This window comes from Haemorhous mexicanus, chromosome 13 (genome assembly GCF_027477595.1).
Source record: "Haemorhous mexicanus isolate bHaeMex1 chromosome 13, bHaeMex1.pri, whole genome shotgun sequence".
In the NCBI taxonomy this organism is placed as follows: domain Eukaryota; kingdom Metazoa; phylum Chordata; class Aves; order Passeriformes; family Fringillidae; genus Haemorhous; species Haemorhous mexicanus.
Genome location: NC_082353.1, coordinates 19,678,163 through 19,698,506, shown reverse-complemented (window position 1 = coordinate 19,698,506; position 20,344 = coordinate 19,678,163). Strand labels below are relative to the sequence as shown.

Sequence of the window (20,344 nt, the reverse complement as noted above, 5' to 3'; positions counted from 1 at the left end):
GCGCTCTCCTGGTAGCAAAATTGGGAGGTTTTGGGGGATTCCCTTCACCATTTAAAGCTAAAAGTGCTGGAGCTCCTGGGCTTGCTGGGGCATGGCTGCAACGGGCTGGGCTCCAGCTGTGGGGGGCAGGCGGCTCACCTGGCATTGCTTCTGGATATCTGCCTGTTGCTCAAACATATCCAAGCACTTGTATTTCGTTATAGTTAAGTCTTGGGGCTAATTCTCCCACTCACTGCAAAGCTTCTTTATTCCTTCATTAAAACCATGTGAAAGATGCTCTTAAAAAGCAACTTCTTTTCAATTCTGGCTCCCCCAACACTGGCACAGTTGCTGCGCCTGTTATGTGCAATGTTTGTTTATTTAAAATGTTAATCTGCTCTCATTTTCTCTTGTTCCTCACTCTGGCCTCCCAGCTGACAAGACTTTCTGTGAGATGGTGAAATCAAACAAGCTCTGTGAAAAGAAGCTGTTTGTGCAGTTCTGCTGTCAGACGTGTCTTATGGCCGGGTAAAGTTCAGCGGCTGCATCCATCCAGGACTTCCACTGACTGCCAGCCCAGTTTTGCCAAATGTTTAGGACAAAAGTTTATTTTTTCAGCTTTGGGAGAGTTTACATGGTGCTGTCAAGCATTCGCTCGTAAGTTTGATAGCTTTAATATCACTGTCGGCGCGTTTCTATAGCAATATGTTAAGCAGAGATTGGAGCGTACCCTGAGTGATCAAGGCCTGGAAGCAGCAGACAAGTGGTGATATTAACACTCTCAAACACTCCTGGTGAGCAGGGACCAGTGCACAATCCATGTACACACACTTGGTTCTTCGCAGAAATCCTACTGATCCGCCCGCTCCGAGCGGCCGGCGGGAGCCCTCGCCACGAGGGAGGCAGGACTTCACACACCTGCGAGGACAGAGCCCATTCTGGCTCACTTTTGGTGCCCTCTCGTGCCAGGTCCAGCTGATCTAACCCTGCACTGCCAGCCCGTGCTCTGTACATAGGTAAACGATGAACCAGGTGGCTCCGGAGCATGGCCCACAGCCCACTCCGGCACTCCTGTTCGGATTCCGTCGGTCACCGCTTCCCTCTGGCCGTGGCAATAACTGGAGGTGTGAGGACCAAAGCCAGAGCTGCCCCACGTGGCTCTGCAGGTGTGTCAGCCCAGCAGGGCTTTGCCCTGCAGGTAACTGCAGCCAGGCAAAACCCGTGTGTGTGCCTACAAGGAGTTTGTAGGGTTTTGGGCGGGTTGTCCACACAGACCAGCCTTACCACGAAATGCATTTCCCTCCTGGGACTGCTTGTACATTGCTGATCAAGTCAGTTCTGGAACAAGCTAAATCTTTCCTCCAAACGAGATGTTGTCCCAATTAATCTTTCTTGGCATTTTGCGTTACGATCCTCCCCCTGTTTTGCTGGGTACACCCCTCTCTCTCTTTCTCACAAAATCCTCCTGTTCATGGCAGTGATTTTTCTTGGGCATCTATTTCCCAAATGAGACATTCCAGGGATCCAGCCAGGAAACTTAATTCTACAAAACCCCTCCCCGAAACAAACCTTTTCATGCTCTCTCTTAATAGTAAGTCATGTGGTGTTTATATAATTGTGTTTAAAATATCCTTGGCTATGTTGTTTTACAGATTTTTAAAAAATAACTTATACAATCCTTGGTTTTTTTCTCTGTGGACTATTTTTTATATGGGAGTGGGGTATCTTTTTGTGTCTTATTCCTTCTCCTTTTCTCCTCTCTGACCCTGCAAAGCCACTCTTTGCACCAGACATATGTAAACACTCTTTCCTACGCTGCATGTTCTGATTTTCATTGTTAATAGTTTTAATGAGTTAAACCTTTCTCCAGTGAAATTCCCAGTACGAATTGTCACCAGTTCCACACGGAGCTGGGATAATCCCTGCTTGGTTTTGGCTGCAACGACACCTGCCCTGCCTGGGCTTGCCCACAAGAGCTCACCTCAGCCAGGTGAGGAGGGGAAAGCCACACTGTCTCCAGCCCTCACCTGCCTGGACCAAATCCAAGGAAAGACAGAGCTTTGGTGAACTGATCTTTAAGTTAATAAACTATTGATCTCCCCTGACAAATGATTCTGTGCTTTTTCCAAATTCATGCAGCCCTGACTGGAGGCACTGCACGTCCTTACTTTGCTGGACAAAGCAGCTCCCCTGGCTGGTGCTCCTGCTCAGCTCAGAGCACCTGGGGGAGAAATGCTCAGGAACAGATGACCTGCATCTGCAAAAACCTCACTATTGTTGCTGTAAAGGTCTTTAACCTTGAGAAGAAACTCAAATCCTGAATACCTGCCCTGTGCCAGGCTGGGCTGGTGCACCCAGGGCCATCTCACTGGGGTTTGGAGCTGTGCTGGGGCATGGGTGGGTGAATTCTCCAGTGTGGGGGATCCTGGATGAGCTGGCAGAAGGACTTGCTCCCCTTTCCCACTCATACAAGGAGCATCCTGAGCCCCCCAGTTCCCCACTGCAGTCCCCAGCACGGGGCCACTGTTCTCTGTTGGCCATCTGGGAAGGAGAGGAGCTGCTGGTGTGGTTGGGCATGGAGGGAGCTGTGGAATCCTTTGTTTGTTGTGTTGGTTTTGCAACAACCATGGGCCAAGTGCCCAGGGTAGTGCCTAGATATCTGGAACTGAGCTTTTTAAGTGGGGAAAAAAAGAAAAGAATGGAGCCTTCCCACAGGGAAGATGCTTTCTCAGAGATGTGCAGCTCTGGGCTCCTGCACTTTGCTGGTCTTCACATTCATCAGATGATAAATGTGAATTAATCACATACAGCGATTCCTTTTGCTGCAGGATTTCCCTTCCAGTCTCAGGCCAAACCAGAGGTCAGAACTGGGGTGACACACTCCTGGCTTCTGCCCCTTTGCTTGGAAATACCAAACTTCCTTTCTCCTGCTGTATTAGTGAGAAAATGGGAGTTGTGGATCAGGACTACTGTGCCAGCCTTCCAGTTCTCTGGCTCACAGCAGCCTGCCTCTAAATACTGCTCCCTGGTATATTTAGATTTACTGAAATGCTACAAAGAAAGGAAAATGCTTACTCTTACATCTTGACATAACTTAAAATACACACTGGGGAAGGCAATGCAATTTAAGATGACCAGTCCCCAGCAGTCCCAGTTCTATCCTGCTTTCTGCTGCCTTCCAGCCTGCCAGGGAAAGAAAAACAAATTCTGCACATTGAATTCATGCAACAACATCAGCTTCCAGCGTTTCCCTCAGAAATCATTCTTGTAAAGTAATAAAATTCAGATTATTTCTCCAAGCTGTTGCAATACTTGCTTGGAGCTATTAAAGTCTGACTGGTATGCTCAGAGGATCAAAGTGGCTGTGTCTTCCAGATAAATGCATATTTAGGCAATTTATTAAAGCTCATTTCTCTGTTGTCTCTTGGCACCAAAGCCAAATTTGTAATAGCTGTTTTCTGGAAAATCATAGCACAGCCTGACTCCTCGTTTGCAGTTTGGCCGTGGGGCTGCAGCCACGGCCATCTGCCATTGTGCAGTTGGCAGGTGGGGAGCACAGATCTTAAAAATCATTGCTTTGAGTTTCCATTGCAAAGAAAGGACTGTGGAGAGCTTGTGTGCAGCGTCTGAGACCCAAAATCCATCTGCTCGCAATTACAATTCTATTGTGGCTGCAGAGCTGAGGCAAACAGATGTATTGTGCTAAGGGAGACAGGTCCATGCTTTATTTGGCCTTGTCAGAGGCAGGACCTGCTTTCCAGGAGGCTGGAAAGAGTCTCCTTGTAAGAACTGCCTCAAATGACTAAAGTCTCTGTTGTCTTTAACGCTGCATGATGCCTGAGTCACATACAACAGCACTGCTAATTCTTGGGTTTTTCCTTGTGACAGCTCCCTCTTGTTCTTGCTCCCTCCTATGTTATAAAACAAATGCAGCTGTTATAAAAACCTGACTCTGTGCTTTCCCATACAGCTTTGGTGAGGGAGTTTTCCCAGTAGGAAGCACAGGAGCTGCCTGAGCCCAGCTGATCCCTGGCAGGGCCAGCTCTGACGCTGCAGTCCTGGGGACAGGCGGGTGTCGTGCCTGGGGTGATGCCCTGAGAAGCTCCCAAAAGAAAAGCACGAGCCATGCCAGACAGTGCCAAGCGTGGCAGCAGTGTTTAGCCTGTTATCACATCCTCTGGGTTCACAGAAATGTCATGGCTCACAAAAAAAATCCTTCCCTCGATAGCAGCACAGACAGAAATCATCCTTCCTCGTCCTGCTCTGCAGGCCCTGAAGGCCTGGGAAGGATTTCCCCAGGAGCAATGGTGACATTCAGCAGGTTTTGGAGGTCTGGGGATGTCCCTTTACACGTCACTATCAGTCCAGTCACCTGCAGTGTGGCTCACCCTCCAGCTGAGCCCTTCCAGTGGTGCCAGGCAGTGCCCCAGCCTCAGAGCAGGGAGCTCCTGGCCAGACACAGCAGCCAGAGCCACCTCAGCTCCCCCAGAGCTACTCCCAGCCCTTCCTTGCTGTTCCCCAAATTCCCAAAGCTGGTTAGGGGGGTGTAGTGACATTTGCAAGCACGTTTTGTCTCACAGATAAAGGGTGTGTGTGGTGCTGCAGCCTGTGGGGTGTTCCCAGCCCATCACAGCATCTCAGCCCAGGAATGCACATGGAAGTGGTGGAGAAACTGCCCCAAAAGCTGCAGGGGGAAGGTGCTTATGGGCAACACAATGTCCAGGAGCAAAGGCTGACCTGCTGCTGGGAGGCATGGAAAGCACTGAGAGCTGAAAGTGCCCTGGGGAGCAGCAAGTGCTCGAGCACGGCTCTGTCTGAAGGGAAGCCTCCAGCCATGGCGTGAAGCAGGTTCCTGCTCTGCCTGCATTTCTGCAGATAATTCTGCGCCTGGAAACACCACAAGGTAGGAGGGGACATCTGGGGGCACCTGTGCTGACAGCAAAGCCAAGACCCTCCTGGGCTTGTGAGCCATGGCTCAGGCTGGGGCTGCGAGCTGGCCTGGGAAGAGGGGAACGCAGGGATGGAGTGTTGGGGCTGTATCTCCCCTGAGGAGAAGGGGAACGCAGGGATGGGGTGCTGGGGGCTGTGTCAGTCCCTGAGGAGAAGCGGAACGCAGAGATGGCGTGTTGGGGCTATATCAGTCCCGGAGGAGAAGGGGAACGCCGGTACGGGGCGGGAAGGGGCGGTCTCTGCCGTTCGCTGTCTCGGCGCTCGCCTGCCCGGCCTGCGCGTGCTCGGCGCTCGGCGCGCTCTCCTGCGGCGGCGCGGGGCGGCCTGGCGCGGTGTGTGACCGTGTGTCCCGGTTTGTCGCCGATTGTCGCCGTGTGTCGCGATGGTGAAGCTCACGGCGGAGCTGATCGAGCAGGCGGCACAGTACACCAATGCCGTCCGCGACCGAGAGCTCGACCTGCGCGGTGCGCGGGCCCCGCGGGGCGTGAGGGGCTGTGCTGGGAAGGCGAGGGCGGAGGGCTGAGGCCCGGGTGTGTGGGGTGTATGTGGTGGGGCGGTCAGTGATGGAGCCTGGTGGTGGGACAGTGTTGGGTCCCGGAGGAGATGCTGTGATGGGGTTTGGAGGGTCCATGGTGGATCTCCCAATGGGGCCTGGCGCCTGCCGTGGCCGGAGCTGCCGGAGCAGGTCGGGGATGTTGTTGGAGGGGCTGCAGTGACCGGGGGCCGGGAATGAAGAGCGATTAAAGAGGGTCCAGTGGCTTCGGAACCTGCGGGGCATGTGAGAGGTGAATCACAGAGTGGTAGAACGGTTTAGGATGGAAGGAACCTAAAGATCGTCTCGTACCAACCCTCAGGAAGGGGAAACTGGGGAAATGTGGGAGGAATGTGCTGTGGTGGTGGGATGTGCCTCAGCACGAGGGATGTGCTGGAAAGGTGGGTTTGGCTCGGGGGACACGTCCAGGCAGGGACCTGGTGTTTTGCTGAGGGGGAGGAAGAAGGATTCCAAAAGCCATGAGGGCTGTTGGGTTTGAGGGGGAGGGTTTGGTCTGGGAGCTGTGTGGAACAGAGTCGATCCCGAGGTGTTTTGTCTGAGCCTTATCAGCATTCCCAGTCCATCCCGATTTGCCCCCACACACTCTGTTGTGCTTTGCTCTGCTCTGTGGGCACCATCTAATCCCTGCCCTGCACTCCCTCTCCAGGCTATAAAATCCCAGTCATTGAGAACTTGGGGGCCACTCTGGACCAGTTTGATGCCATCGATTTCTCTGACAACGAGATCCGCAAGCTGGATGGGTTCCCCCTGCTGCGGAGGCTGAAAACGCTCCTCATGAACAACAACAGGATTTGGTAAGGGGCTCTGCTTTGGCCTTCTGGGACCTTGGGCAGAGGAAAATGCTCTTGGGAGAGAGGGGTGTGTGTCTTTCAGTGCTGGGCAGGGGCAGGAGTGTTTGTTTCAGGCAGTAAAATCAGCACTGAGCACTGTGTGAGCCCTCTTTCAGTTTCCTTCCTGATTCAGTGCAAAAGTCAGTGTTTGTTTCTCAGCCAGGACAGTGAGATGCAGAGTTTGGGATCTGGCCACATCTTTGGATTTCAGTAATCATCTCCATAAAGACAAGAAAAAAGGGATTCCTGCAAGGGGATGGATTTCAGTCTCATCTTGCTCCTAATATTCTTGCAGTGATTTATTGCCAGCTTTATTAGAAAAGTGTTTTGGATGCTCACCCAAACTTCTGCCAGTGTCACCCTGGGTTGTTCACAGGGAGATCCTCTGTGTTACTCTGTGTATTTCCAGCATTGCTAATTTCTGCCCTAAATGAAACCTTTGTTTTTGTTGTTCTTCAGTCGGATTGGTGAGAACCTGGAGCAGGCTCTGCCCAGCCTCACAGAGCTCATTCTCACCAACAACAACATTGCTGAACTGGTAAGCTGTCATGCAGGATAAAGCTAAACAAGCTGAAAATTTGTGGTTTTCATCCCTCTAATTAACCATTTTTCTGAGAGTAGTGCCATATCCTTTTGGTAATAGTTGGTTCTTTCCCTTTAGAGTAATATCCTGCAGTTTTGGCAGTAGTTAATTGTGTACATGCTTTAATGAACACGATTTGCATCATGCAGTGAAGCAGCAGTCACAAAGCTTAGTGGTTTTCCTATTAAAATAATTGCAGTAATTTAATTAATCTCTAAAATAGATATGAGTTCAGAAACTTTGTTTTCATATATTTGATTTTTTTGCTAAATGGCCTTAAAATTTCTTGCTGTGCTCCCTTTACCCAGGGTGAACTGGATCCATTATCAACTATTAAATCCCTGACTTACCTGAGGTACGTAACCCCAAAAAGAAAAGCTGCTCTTTATCTGGTGTTTAAGCTCTGCTGCTGGCCTAGTCCTTTGCTTTGGTCAGGAATGTTCTACTTTTTATGAGCTGTGACAGATCCTTTATGTCTGAAAATTGAATTGATAAACAGTGTTTGCTCTGCTCTTCATGCGGATCTGGTAATTAATGTCTGAGGTTTTATATCTGTGACAGACTGTTGGGTTAATGAGATCTAACAGCTCTAGAAACCAGTACACAAGTGCTGAAGTGAACTTAACCTTCAAAAACCTAAAACCAAAAGGTTTAATCTGTTGATAAAAAATAATTTAAAATACATGTAAACAAGGACTTTTCAGTAATACTACATTTGGTATGAGGGAAAGAAAGAAACACAGTTTGTCCTGTGATTTTTCAGTTGATCAGTGTCCAGAGAGAAAAGTGACATTTCAGTTACTTTTTTGGAGGGAGTATTATGATTATTTTGAGGTTGTTCTTTGTGTCATCCTTCAGTTAAATCTACTGAATTGCTAAAGTGCAAGCTTTTACAATAGTTTCCTTAATATCAAAGCACTCACTAGGCTTATTTCATGGTGTTATTTGTTGTCTGTTACAGCAGGAAGTACATGATGCATTTCAAGTATATTAATATATTTCAATACAAGTGCATTTTAAAATATTTTGTAACCTTTATTTACTTCACAGTGTTCTAAGGAATCCTGTAACAAATAAGAAACATTACAGATTATATCTAATTCATAAAGTTCCCCAGGTCAGAGTGCTGGATTTTCAAAAAGTGAAGCTCAAAGTAAGTCCGCTTGCTTTTGATTTAAATGTTTGGGGTTTTTTGGTTGTTTTTTTTTTTTTTTAATTGGTCTTTTGTGGGGGGGTGTTAGTTGTTTGGGGGTTTTTTTGTTTGCTTTTTGTTTGTTTGTTTGTTTTTGGGGTTGTTTTGTTTTTGGTGTTTGTGGTTTTGGGTTTTCTGGGGTTTTTTTGCATTCTTGAAAATTCACGACTAACAGCCATAGTTGTAAATTTTATTGAAATTCTGTAAGTGGCTCAACAACGCTCTCATTGTTTTCTTTTATGGTTTCATTCTGTTAAGGATATAATCTGTTTAGTTATGTTAATAATTAAGTTCTAGTGCCTTTGTTGAGTGTTACTCTTTCCTGTCCCTCTGGTGTTGGTAGGAGACAGCTCTAGAGAAAGAAATGAGCAAACACCACTGGGTGGGGGATGAGTGTGGGAAAGAGCTCTTAAAATTAAGAGCATGAGGTTGATAAATCTCTGAGTATTTGGGCAATGTTTATCTGCTTGTTCTTACCTCTGATCTCCATGTACCAATTTCACTGATGAGGATGAGCCAAAGTGTCTTTCTTGGCCAAGACAGAAGCTTTGCAAACTGTGATGTTCTCAAATTAACTTTGTGTGTGTGTGTGTGGTATCGCTGTAGGAGCGACAGGAGGCAGAGAAAATGTTCAAGGGCAAACGGGGTGCACAGCTTGCAAAGGATATTGCCAGGAGAGCAAAAACGTAAGATAAAACAAACAAATTTACACTGGCATCCTCCTTCAGAAACACCACTTTCTTTGTGTGCAGTATCAGGCAGAAAACTGAAATATCAGCTGCTGGCAGGATGCCTCAAAAGCTTTGGGAGCCACAAGTGCCTTGTCCAAGCACCCCGAGTTTTGGATGTTGGTGAATACATCTCAGAAGTACTTCTGAAAGTGTTAACTTGGTCAGGGTGGAGTCACTGAAGGCAACAAGCAGGAAACCTTAATTTTATTTTTGTTATTTAACTGCAGAGAGGTGGCCATCATTTAATTTGTGGTTGGTGGGATTTTTCTCCTAGATGATTGGTTTTGTTTGGCCAAATTCTTTTGCTTATTTCCCAAAATAAATAATTATGTATTTATTTTGGGAATAAACTGCAAAATCTGCTGTAGTTAGGAGATGAAATACAAATGAAAATCTTTATTTAAGCTATTACAGTATATGTTTATTTAGTTTAATTGTTAAGTGGTACGTCATATGTTTTGATCAACGAATTTGGTAATAAGATTTCAGATCACAGCATTTCCAAATTCATGGTTAAATAGAAAATGTCTTGAATTTATTTAGCATTTAAACCTATAACAGATGGATTTGAGCTCGAATTTGTGAGTGGAAAGGGATTCAGGTCAGGTGATCTCCTTAAAGCAGCAACAGCAGATAACCTTTTTCTTTTGACTGTTAAGATGAATTCCAGTTTAACGTAGGCTTTACTTTAGGCTGCTGTAATTCCACATTTGACACATGGGAACAGAAACCCTATTTTCAGTTACTCTTTATTTATCCACCCTGCTTTTGTAATGGCAGCAGAGCAGCTGAGTGTTCAACAACATCCAAATTGAAGAGCTTTTGTCAACTGCCTGATGAATAAAGTTAAGTTCTGCCTCGGAGCAGATGAAAAGGTGGGGGGAGTGGGACAGTGAGGACAAGATGCTGGTGTTTCTGAAGGAGGCAATTCTTCACTGTATCAGTTTGTTAACAAAGATAAGATACTACACTTGATGGAATGAAATGCTTTCAAACCTAGTTTGGAAGCATTTCAATTCAAGAGAAGCAGCTACTCTTCAAAAAGTGTAACAGGTCTTTTTTCTTCCTTTTGAAGCTTCAATCCAGGGGCTGGTCTGCCAACAGACAAAAAGAAAACTGGGCCCTCCCCAGGGGACGTGGAGGCAATTAAGGTAAATATGTCAGGAGAAAAGTGGAGGAGAAAAGCTGTCATGGATCCAAATTGAACAAAAGTTTTCTTTGTGCTGTTCAGACAAATAGATCAGCGTGTTCTGGCTCTGGTTTAGGGTCTTTTCCTGTAAGTTTTCTCCTGACCTATCTGTATTTTGAAAACTTCAATGAAATGTCAACCTGAGCTTAGAGTTCTTCCAATGGAGGGGGAGGTAACGATTTGTCATTTGTAGAATTTTCTAGAACCTGAATTCAGTAGCACTTTCCAAAGTGTTCGGTGTGCCTTAGCTGGTAGAAGTCTGGGTTGTGTGCTGGCTGTGAGCAGGCTGCCCAGGCTGTGTGAGGACTGACTGAGCTCTCTGTTCCCAGACTGCCATAGCGAACGCCTCGACGCTGGCGGAGGTGGAGCGGCTGAAGGGGCTGCTGCAGGCGGGACAGATCCCCGGCAGGGAGCGCAAACCAGGTCACTCTCTGCTTCTGCTCTTCCTTAAACACAGCCCAGCTCTTTTCCTCACCTCCTGATGCTGCATGTGAGCTCTGTAGGGTGGGCAGAGTGTGAGTTTGTCATCTGTGCAGCACATCCCTGGCTCTGTGATATGCCTGGCCTTGGGGGCAGCTCCGGGCTGTCCCCTGCACTCCCTGCAGAGCCAGGTGCCAAACAAGGGGCTTTGCTGCATTGGATGACTTCAAAGTTCATCCCAGTTATTTTGTGCTTTGTGAAGGCTGACCTAGAGCAGAGGCTGGACAGAGATAAAGAATAAAGTAGGGATTTATTAGGAGGCCTCAATGGATCCACCTTGGGCAGCACAAGAGCCCAGCCAGGGCTGCACCCAAGATGACCCAAAATGGCCCCAAAATGCACGGCCGGGCACAGGGTCTCTCCCTGGGATCAGCTCTGCTCCATTTGCACCTTGCAGTTCATTGTCCCAGCCCAGCTTTAGCCCAGGCACTCCCACCCTGCTTGTTTTTCTCTCTCCAGCCCACGGGGTTTGTGCTCCTGGGCTGAGATTTGGATTGTTTGTCCTTAGTGCCCAGCTAGAGCAGGAATTGTTTTGTCTCCCTGCTCTGTGAAGAGAGCTCACCAACCCTCATGTGAAGCTCAGAAGCACAGACTAAAGCAGCACAGAATATGAAAAATATAAAAGCTAAAACTGAGGCATCAATTTAACAAAATTAGATGAATTAGAGTCTCTCTGGACCTCTGCAGAGCATCAGTGCCTCAGGTGTGGGTACAGCAGTGAGTCTGGGAGCTCTGCAGAGATGGATCTCAGCTGCAGGCCGGCCATAGCACCAGTTTTCTGTACACCAGGGCTCCCTGGTTTTCCTGTCTGTAGAGTTTTTAAACGTCAACGTTATTACTCTTCTGCAGAGGGGTGGGAAAAGGAACAGCAACGTCTGCAGCAGCTGCCCTAAAACTCTGACGTGTCCTTTCAGGCCCATCGGAGGACGGTGAAGAAGAAATGGAAGAGGACACAGTGCCAAACGGATCGTAGCCCGGGCCGTGCCGCGCTCCGGTCCCCCCAGGAGCCCTTTCCCGTCCCGGGCCGTGCCGGTGACCCCGGCGGGGCCCACCGCCCCCGTTCTCGCGGATTTCGCTGTTCAATAAACGAACGGTCCCTTTTTCTCCTGGTGGTGCGGCATCCGCTTCCCGGGCGGGACAGGACGGGACGGAAGGCGTTTCGGCGCACCCTGATTGGCTGCCTTTCTCCCACCCCCTTCTCTCATTGGTCGGGGCTGCCAAACGTCTCTCCTGGCGTTCTGCCAGTGGCGGCGCGGCGCTTCCTGGCGGCGGCGGCGGACAGGGCGGTGATTGGCGGAGCGGGGCGGGCCCGGATGTGAGGCGGCGGCGGACGGGGCGGTGATTGGTGGAGCGGGGCGGGCCCGGACGTGAGGCGGTGGCGGCGGGCGATGGATTTCGGAGACGGCGGTGCCGCGGCGGCGCCCGGGCCGGCGCTTGGCCGGGGCGGCCTGGAGGCGCTGCAGCACACGGGTGAGGGGCCGCGGGCCGGGGGTGAGGGCGGGGCGCGGCGGGGCCCAGGCGCGGAGCCGGCGCCGCTCCCCCGCCCGGGTGGGCCCCGTGCCGCGCGGCCCGCGCTCACCCCCGGCCTGTCTCCTGGCAGTGGGCTCGGTGCTGTCCAGCTATGGCTGGTACCTGCTGCTGGCCGCCGTCGCCGTGTACCTCCTCGTGCAGAAGGTGTCCCGCGGGCTGGCGGCGCGGTCGAGCGGCCGGCCCGGAGCGGCTGAGGCGGCGGAGGGTGAGTGCAGAGCGGTGTCGGGGCCCCTGCGGGCCCGGCCCCCTGGCTGAGGCCGCTCGGATCCGCGCCGGGGTCGGGAGGCGGTGACAGCCCGAAGGGACCCGGTGTGAGGGGTTTAATGGTGAGCGGTGCTCGGGGTCACCTTTGAGCCCACAGATCTGCGAGTGAGGAGATCACCGGGAAAGGCTGGGCCGAGGGGAGTGTTCGTAAAAGGCTCTGAAGGAAAAGCTGTGTCCCAAAGGAACGTGCTTGGGAGTGAAGGAGTGGGACGTCACTCTGGGGTATCTGCTCCTCGGTGGGCAGCAGCTGAGGGGATGGAGGCTAGCAGCACCTGTGGCCAGCTACCAAATTACTTCTAGACTTTCCGAACAAAGCCAAAACACCCAAATCTAAATCCTGGAGAAAATACTTCTGTAAATATTCACTTTTCATTGATACTCATCACCCCTTCCAGTTACTCTTTCCCAGTTCCTGTTCTGGCAGGACTGTGTACGTTTGGGGTGTGACAGTCTGTGTTATCTTTGGGAGTGTGGCACAGGTTGTAAATCTCACACAGTCACCATCCTGCTGAAAAGCACAGGCTGTGCTCGTGGACCTGCCAAATCTATGAGTGCTTGGCACTGATCCCTTGGGCACATTGGCCCCACAGTAAAATCTTATTTGTGTGCTCTTATCCTCCTGCTGTTCTTTTGTGATGATAATTAAATGGCTATTTAATTGCCCAAACTGCCTGTAAAATGAAATTTTTGAAAGTACTGACATTTCCTTTTCATATTCATCACTGGATCATAGCAAAAAATGAGGCAAACAAATGGGGAGATGCTTCAGCTGCTGGAAGAAAACGGCAACATTTGCCTTTTTTGGGGGATATAATTTTCCTTTTGACCTTCACAGGTCACTCATGAAGAGCAGTGGTGACTCAGTGTGGATTTTCTGAGACCTCCAGGTGTCTCTTGAGATGTGTGTCATGTTTGTAAGTGATTTCTCTGCTGATGGAGGGCGTTAAATCCACTGCTGCACTGACACCAGCAGGACCCTTTGCCAGAAGGAGTAGGAGTGAATGTGGGCTGGTTGCCTCATCCTTCTGCGTAAAAGAAGTTCTCTGGGTAAAAATGGTCCCTGCAAAGCCTGAGTGATATTTCTGAATTAATTTGTATCTAACAAATCCTTCAGAAATAGAAGGAAGTGTCCTTGAAGTGTGAGGTTTAAATTTTATGGTTAGGTACCCTTTTGTCCTTATTAAAATCCTGTTGAAGTAATTGATTTAAAACAGTAAAACATGTTGAAGTTTAATTCAGCATTATAAATTATTATGAAAGATTAGCTGGAAACTGAACTTGAGCTGTGATTTTCTGCAAAACAGCTGCAGGGAGAGATGTGAGCCATTCCTTATTACAATTCTTTGAGGAGACCATCTAGGATTTACTTTGAGTAGCTTTGCAAACTCTTTCCTGGTTTCCTAGAGCCTGATGTGGTGGTAAGAAGGCAGGAAGCTTTGGCAGCAGCTCGCCTCAGGATGCAAGAGGAGTTGAATGCACAAGCAGAAAAATACAAAGAAAAGCAAAGACAGGTAACCAGAGAGCATTTCTTTCTTTTTCTCATAAATCTGTCATTAAACACTTTGTTGCTGTAAAAGACAGCAGCAAATTGAAATTGTGGGCCAGGTCGCTGTGGGCCTGGTGTTCATTTTTTCACAGGTAAATCTGAACCTGCAGGAGCTTTGTTGTGGGTGCAGTGAATGGCTGGAGGGGTTTTGCTGGCTTTTAAATTAACTGTCCCATGGCACATGTGTGTTTTCTGCTCTGAAAGGCAAATAGAAGTGTTAGAAATGTGGCTTAGCATTGCTGCAGTTTAAGGGTCTGTATTACAGTTTGAGATCACGAGGAATAGCAAAATTGCTGAGTGGGGCAGTGCAGAAAATGGGTGTGATCAGCATAGTAATAACTGATCATCATCCTACCTCTTCTGGTTTTGCTTCTGCAGTCACACACTCAGACCTCAGTTTGTAGCTGATGCTTCAAGTAATGTTTGCATTAAAAACAAAGGAAAAGTCCTTTCTTTCTTCTGTAGAACCCCACGTTGTGCATTAAATTACTGCAATATTCTTGACTTAGTACTTTTCACAGACTCTGGGTTTAAACTTGCCACTTGGTTCTGTTTTACCTTCAAAATCTTTTAAAGCATCAGGTGGCCAAAAGAAGCTGGAGGCTCAGTCAGTACATCCTGAGGAGGGGGAGAGATGTGGCTGTATAAAAGGAGTAAATTCTCCCATAATCTCAGAGATGGTGCATCAGATAAATACAGTTTGATGAGTCTGTTGTAGCTGTTTCTGGGGATTCTGTTGGCTCTGAAATCTGAGTTTTAAGATTAAAGTTAAGATTAAATCTGTGTCCTGGGTTTGTTCTGTAGCTGGAGGAGGAGCGGCGACGGCAGAAGATCGCGATGTGGGAGAGCATGCAGGAAGGAAAGAGCTACAAAGGAAACCTGAAACTGAATCAGGTAACAGCCATGCTAATCAGGTCACAGTTGTGTTCCTGTCATTCAGGGAGCTGAAGTTCCTATTGAGTAACTTTTTGCTTTTCTGAACAGCAAGAAGTAGAATCTGGTGCCTCTGCCTCAGCAGTCCCGAAATCTAAACCAAACAAGAAGCCTTTGAGAGGAGGTGGTGAGTATGGAATCCTTCAGACACTCTGAGCTTGGGACAGGGCATTTTTCCAGCTGTGTCTATGGACTCTGTACATACTTCTTGTCTTTTTCAAGGAAGAAACAAAACCTTCCTTACAAACAAGCTCTTTATCTATGATCAGCTGGTCTGCTCTGTCCTTTGTACAAAAGCTGGCAGGAAGTTTTGGGAGTGCTTTTCCCTGGGAAAAGAATGTGTCAGGTTTTTTTGTAAATATGCTTTGGTATAATTTACTGAGATTTTTGTCCCTCAGAATTACAGATTCTTACAGTAGTTCTGGGATCCTTCCCCCATTATTTTGTAAGTTCGATAATTTAGTATCTGGTCTGCCTTTAAAGCACCTGTAGTACTGACTGAATGCAGGAAGAGGGTATTTTACTTTGTATTATGCAGATTCAGATGATGAAAGAAATTATTATGTAAAATGTGACCTTATTTTTCATATACCACAGAGCTGACCTATTGAAATACAAATCTTGTGGATGTATAAAATCTTACCAACTCTCACAAAGCACCAGAAGGTCTCACTGTTAAACTAAGTCACCTGCTGGAACCATCTTGATGGATGAAGTGTTTTCCATGGCCTCACATTGCCCATGCCAGGCTCACTGGCCATGCAGGCAGTCTGCTTCCTCTCCTCTCAGCCCAAGAGCCCTTGCCATAGCTGCAGGTGCTAATTTGGGAGTATTTTAATGACAGTTTTCTGTGGTGGAGTGGATCATCCAGACAGCCTCAATCAGGCTGAAAAGGAAGCCCACTTAGGGTGCAGTGCTTAGTGACTTGATTAGTTGTATGAGACCTGTTTATTCTTGATTAAATATACTAAACCTGAACAACAGTGCAGTGCTGGGATTTCTGCTTTGAGTATTTTTCCTGGCATTTGAAGGAATCAAATAGATTGGTTCATCTTATGAGGGTATGATGTCTGATGCTGTCAGCTATCTTTGGTATCTCTGTCATGGGATATTTACCTCCCTGGGGAGAGGCAGGATCAGGGCAGCTGGGTGTGGGCACCCTTCCAGCTGCTACCTGTCCTAGTTTAATCCTCAGCAAAGTCCTTGCTTAAGTAACCCATTACAGAATTAGAGGTCTCAGATCTTCTCCTGAGGTAGATCAGCATGAAGTGAAAGAACCATCTGTGCTGCTCAGCTGCTCAATTAAGCTAGAAAGCAAAACTTGGCTGATATGAGAAAAACAAATTTCAAAGATGAAGGTGATGCTGGGAGTTTCAGTGGAGCAGGTTGCTTTGAAGTTAGCAGTGCTGCTAGGATTTGGGTTCTTAGGTTTGTGCAGAACAAATTGAAGATGTTTGCCAAGTTGTAATTTTCTGAGTGTGTTCTCCTGACGTGAAGTTTCCCATGGTTACAGCATTAGGATGTTCAGCTAAAGTGTATTTGCCTTACTGCCTATGCTTGCCTTTCAAATGCTCTAAAAAAATACTTTGCAGTGTTAATGAGTGGATTTACCTTTTGACCTTCAGAGTATTCCTTGCAGGACTGGAATAAAGGATTGTGTTAAGTCCCTGACTGTTGAGGCTCTTGCAGAACAGATACACTCTGCAGAGTTTACTCTAGGAGCTGCTGTTGCTGCTCTGTTTATCCTGCAGAGCAGCACTGCAGCTTTAGTGCAGACTTAGAAAAATTAAATGGTAATTCATTTCAATTTAATTTAATCCAAATTGATCAAATTAAAACACAAGTGTTTAGCAATGGCTTTTAAAGAAAGAAACCCTCTCAAGTCTGGATGTTTTCTGTGCTTTCATTTTCCCTAAAATGCTGCGTGTGTGAAGTATGAGCAAGGTGTAAATATTATGAGATCTATTTTTGGTGTTCCTTGTGTGTTGGTGAAGGGCTGTGGAGGATGAATATTAAGTGGATTTCTCCTGTGTGTTCTAGGCTATAACCCCCTGTCTGGAGAAGGAGGAGGGACGTGCTCCTGGAGGCCCGGCCGGCGGGGCCCGTCAGCAGGTGGATGAGGCTAACATCCCTAGTGTCCCCTGGCACTAGCAGGCTTGATCCCACCCCTGTCCCACTGCCTGCAGCTGGCCTGTCACAGGCACTCCTTTGGGGCTGGCTTAGTGCACTTGTTAACTTAAAACAGTTTTTTGTTTGTTTGATTTACACCGTTTCCAAATTGTAACGCATTGGCTGATCCTAAACCAGAAAAATAGCTGATCCTTTTAGAGGGGGCAAAGAGAGAAACAATTTCAGCATAATCAGTTCATTATCACTCTTCTGTAGAGAGGGAGTGTAGTCTCCAGCCAAGGTGAATCACCTGGGATTGTGAGATCTGGGATTTCTGGCAAATTTCATTATCTATGCTCACGTTACCTCAGTAAGATGAGGATATTTACCATCCTCAGACATGTTACCAGATTTACCTTCCAGCTAAACACAGTCATTTAGAGAGGAAGGATATTATCATTGGCAGACACCTTGAATTTAGGTAGAGGGACTTCCAGAAAAAGCACAGGTGATCTGACAAATGCCACGGATTTGCACCAAAGACCAGTTACTGCAGAAGAGTCTCTGTGACAAGCCAGCATGAATGATGTTTTCCTTATAAATGGTAAACAAACCAGTGAGGATTACTGATGCTAGACAGCAGACAGGGGGTTCTTGCTATTCCTTTTTTTTTCCCTTTTTTCTTTTTTTTTTATTTCAACTGCTTTGTAAAAACAATACACTATTAATATTAAATATAATTGCAAACATCATAAATCTAGTATTTGCAATCTTGTGGTTTTCTACCCCATCTTTTTTATAGAAGACATTTGTTCTAGTGTAATAAATGTGTAAAAAGCAAGGTGGGAGATGAAGTGACCCTGCTGCAGCTTGTGCAGCACCAAAGCTGAGGCTGGTGTGTGCTGGGGAGGGCTCTGGCCAGTGGCAGTGTCACATGGCAAGTGAGGGGTGCAAGGAGTGTGTGGTGTTCATCCTTCTGGTGTGTGTCCAGCACTGAGGACAGAAAACAACTGGTCATCATAACCAAACTTTCCAAGCATCCCATCCCCTTGATTTTCTCTCTGAAATGCAACAGACAAATAAAATCCAGGTTGTCTGTGGAAAGGAGTGAAATAATTCCTGTTGGCACAGGACAAGTGTCCCTGTGTCCAGGTGCTGCTCTGTGGGCATTGAGGTAGGGAGCAGTGGTAACTGAGTGCTTAGGGCTTTCTGAGCACTTGTTACTGAGTATTTACTCTTGGAATATTTGTACCTGTCAATAGATATGAGTGTCAGCTTTGAATATACTGTTTATATGCATGTTGATATTTGTCTTGACTAGAAATTAGAGAGTTTTAAAGTTGGTAATGAAATTGTAAGGCCAAGAACCTTTTGTTTTGGACACAACAAAGTGTTTGGTCACATGTGTGTGGAGGGTGAAGTGAGGCTGTTGATGTTCCTGTGGAAATTCATTCAGAGGCCAGTGTATGTAACTTCAGGTTTTAATCCTTCAGAAGGCAAAAAGAAACAGAGGTGGGGAGGGATATTTTCTAAATCTGAAGAGTCTTCCTCAGGAAAGAGGACTAAGTTGTAATGCCTTAGGGAATATCTTCTCCCTTGTGTTGGGGAAACAGGCAACAGACTGGGGTGTTGTCTTCAGAAAAACAAATGGGGGAGGTGATTGTCTTAAAGACACAGAAATCCTTGTGTTCATAAAATGGTCAGGGATGGGTTTATTTAATTGAGTAAAAACATTTGCAAAATAAATAAGCAGGTGTTAACTGAGCATATGCTAATCTTTCTGTGTGTCTCAAGACTTGCTTCTGGCTAGGACTAGGGATATGGCTTTTTGCCCAATTCTAAGGTTTAATAAGACATGTCAAGTGAAAATGAAATGAAGTGCATATTTCTGGAAGCTTCAACTTTTTTTTCTCCTTTATTTATTTTTTTAATTTTAATTCTCAAGTTCCTGAATTTTTCTTAGTCAGACACTTCTAAGCTATTGAGCAGGGTGGGAGGACGAACCTCAGTTCATAAAACTTTTCTTTTGGCTCACAACCTGCACAAGAGGGAAGGGTTTTTCCTCTGACTTCAAATGGAAAGCTCTCCCCTGACCACAAGCATTATGGAAAGGTGGTTGCTTGCTGCTTTATAGCTCAGGAGTGAAGCATGCAGAAAGCATTAGGTGAAAGTGAACTATTTAATGAATCCATTGTTCCTGGTTTGGTATGAATTCCCAAGAACTTGAATTATGAAAGATCATATTAAAAAGCCTTCAGGAGATTTTTTTTTTCCCCCCACTAGAGCAGTTATGCAAGAAGCCTCTTGCTTTACTCATGCAGATGTTCTGGAAATACCTCTATCTGGAAGAAGCTGGGTAATAAACTATTTCACTGCTGTATAATGGTATTTAACCACTGAAGAATAATCTGTTTTGGGTATTAAAAAATCCAAAAATCAAGCAAGTGTTCAGAGGCACAAAAAATTTCTGAAGATGTTACTTGCTTGGTATTTTTTGTTGCTTTTAGATGATTTATATGCTGGAGGAGCAGAGTTTTTTGTTTTCTTTAAATTGCAGATGAGATCTGGTTTGTGCATAGTTCTCTTAACTATTCATCAGGAGTTCCTGAGCACTGGAGTTAAAACTGAACAAAGCAACAAACGATGTCAGACTCATAAAAATTATTTGGCTTTATTTATGCCTTTAAAAAACATTGTGAAATGAGGGAAAGATTTTAAAAGTGATATTGCATACTTGGGTGTTTAAAAAATATGTTTCTTATGCTGGAAATTTTTAATAACAAACAGAAGAGGGGGTTGGGGGAGTGAGTGCAATGGGGGAATCTGTCAGCAGAGCTGTTCCCAGGTGTTCCAGAGTTATCTGTGTCTCAATCAGAGATCAATGTGAATGAAAATTATAATTGCACCTGTATCTGCAAGGAACTGCTCTCCTTGCAAAATCTGAGTGCAGGTGTGAAATGCCAGTACTAACAAATCTCATCTGCTGTGTTTTATGCAGCTCTGTACTATTCAGACTCAAAACTCAAGGAGCTGGGCTGTTCTGCAGTGGCTCTGTGCTCAGACTGCTGGTCCTCAGCTTGGGTGTTTGGATTGGCTTTTTTGGGGGGGTTGTGTCTTACTCCCCTCCCTAGATGACTTTGCATTCCAGAGTTCTCTGAAGGGGGATGGCATCCTGCCTGAGAGTCTCCTGTACATTTCACCAGCAGCCCTGTTGTACTGGCTGCATTTAAACCCCTCTAAAGCTCTTCTTTCTGCCTCCTGCTCAAGCATGCAGCTCCCTTCTTGTGCAGTTGGGTCCTTGCAAGCCTGGCTGCACATCAGCACACATCTCAGCATCAGATCCACCTTCTGGATGAATTGTGCTCTTAAGCAGGCTAAAAAGTGGCACTTTTTTAGGGATCAGTTTAGCCACAAGTGGGGTTCAGTGTATTTCTGTCCCTGCTATAGCTGAACACTGAAACTATGCAATTTCCAG

General features: G+C 46.8%; 3 protein-coding genes across 4 annotated transcripts in view; all 3 read left to right on the top strand.

Moving 5' to 3' along the window:
• PCSK6 (proprotein convertase subtilisin/kexin type 6) overlaps window positions 1–2,088 on the top strand; it is a 33,680-nt gene extending 31,592 nt beyond the window's left edge. For both annotated transcript variants that reach the window (XM_059858652.1, XM_059858651.1), the window contains one exon: window positions 414–2,088. In XM_059858652.1, coding sequence (XP_059714635.1) covers window positions 414–511 — 98 coding nt within the window. In that variant the 3' untranslated portion in view covers window positions 512–2,088. The remainder of the gene's footprint in view (window positions 1–413) is intronic.
• A 3,131-nt stretch (window positions 2,089–5,219) lies between these two features.
• SNRPA1 (small nuclear ribonucleoprotein polypeptide A') lies at window positions 5,220–11,591 on the top strand. The gene is made up of 9 exons (XM_059858649.1): window positions 5,220–5,393; window positions 6,129–6,276; window positions 6,772–6,850; window positions 7,204–7,250; window positions 7,946–8,048; window positions 8,694–8,773; window positions 9,894–9,969; window positions 10,337–10,430; window positions 11,402–11,591. Exons 1-9 carry the CDS (start codon window positions 5,312–5,314, stop codon window positions 11,458–11,460), a joined length of 768 nt encoding a protein of 255 aa, XP_059714632.1. The 5' UTR covers window positions 5,220–5,311; the 3' UTR covers window positions 11,461–11,591.
• A 214-nt stretch (window positions 11,592–11,805) lies between these two features.
• On the top strand, window positions 11,806–17,625 carry SELENOS (selenoprotein S). Its single transcript, XM_059858650.1, has 6 exons — window positions 11,806–11,957; window positions 12,088–12,222; window positions 13,686–13,792; window positions 14,632–14,721; window positions 14,812–14,887; window positions 16,801–17,625. The coding sequence occupies exons 1-6, from the start codon at window positions 11,876–11,878 to the stop codon at window positions 16,878–16,880; spliced, it is 570 nt and encodes a 189-aa protein (XP_059714633.1). The 5' UTR covers window positions 11,806–11,875; the 3' UTR covers window positions 16,881–17,625.
• Window positions 17,626–20,344: the final 2,719 nt, after the last annotated feature.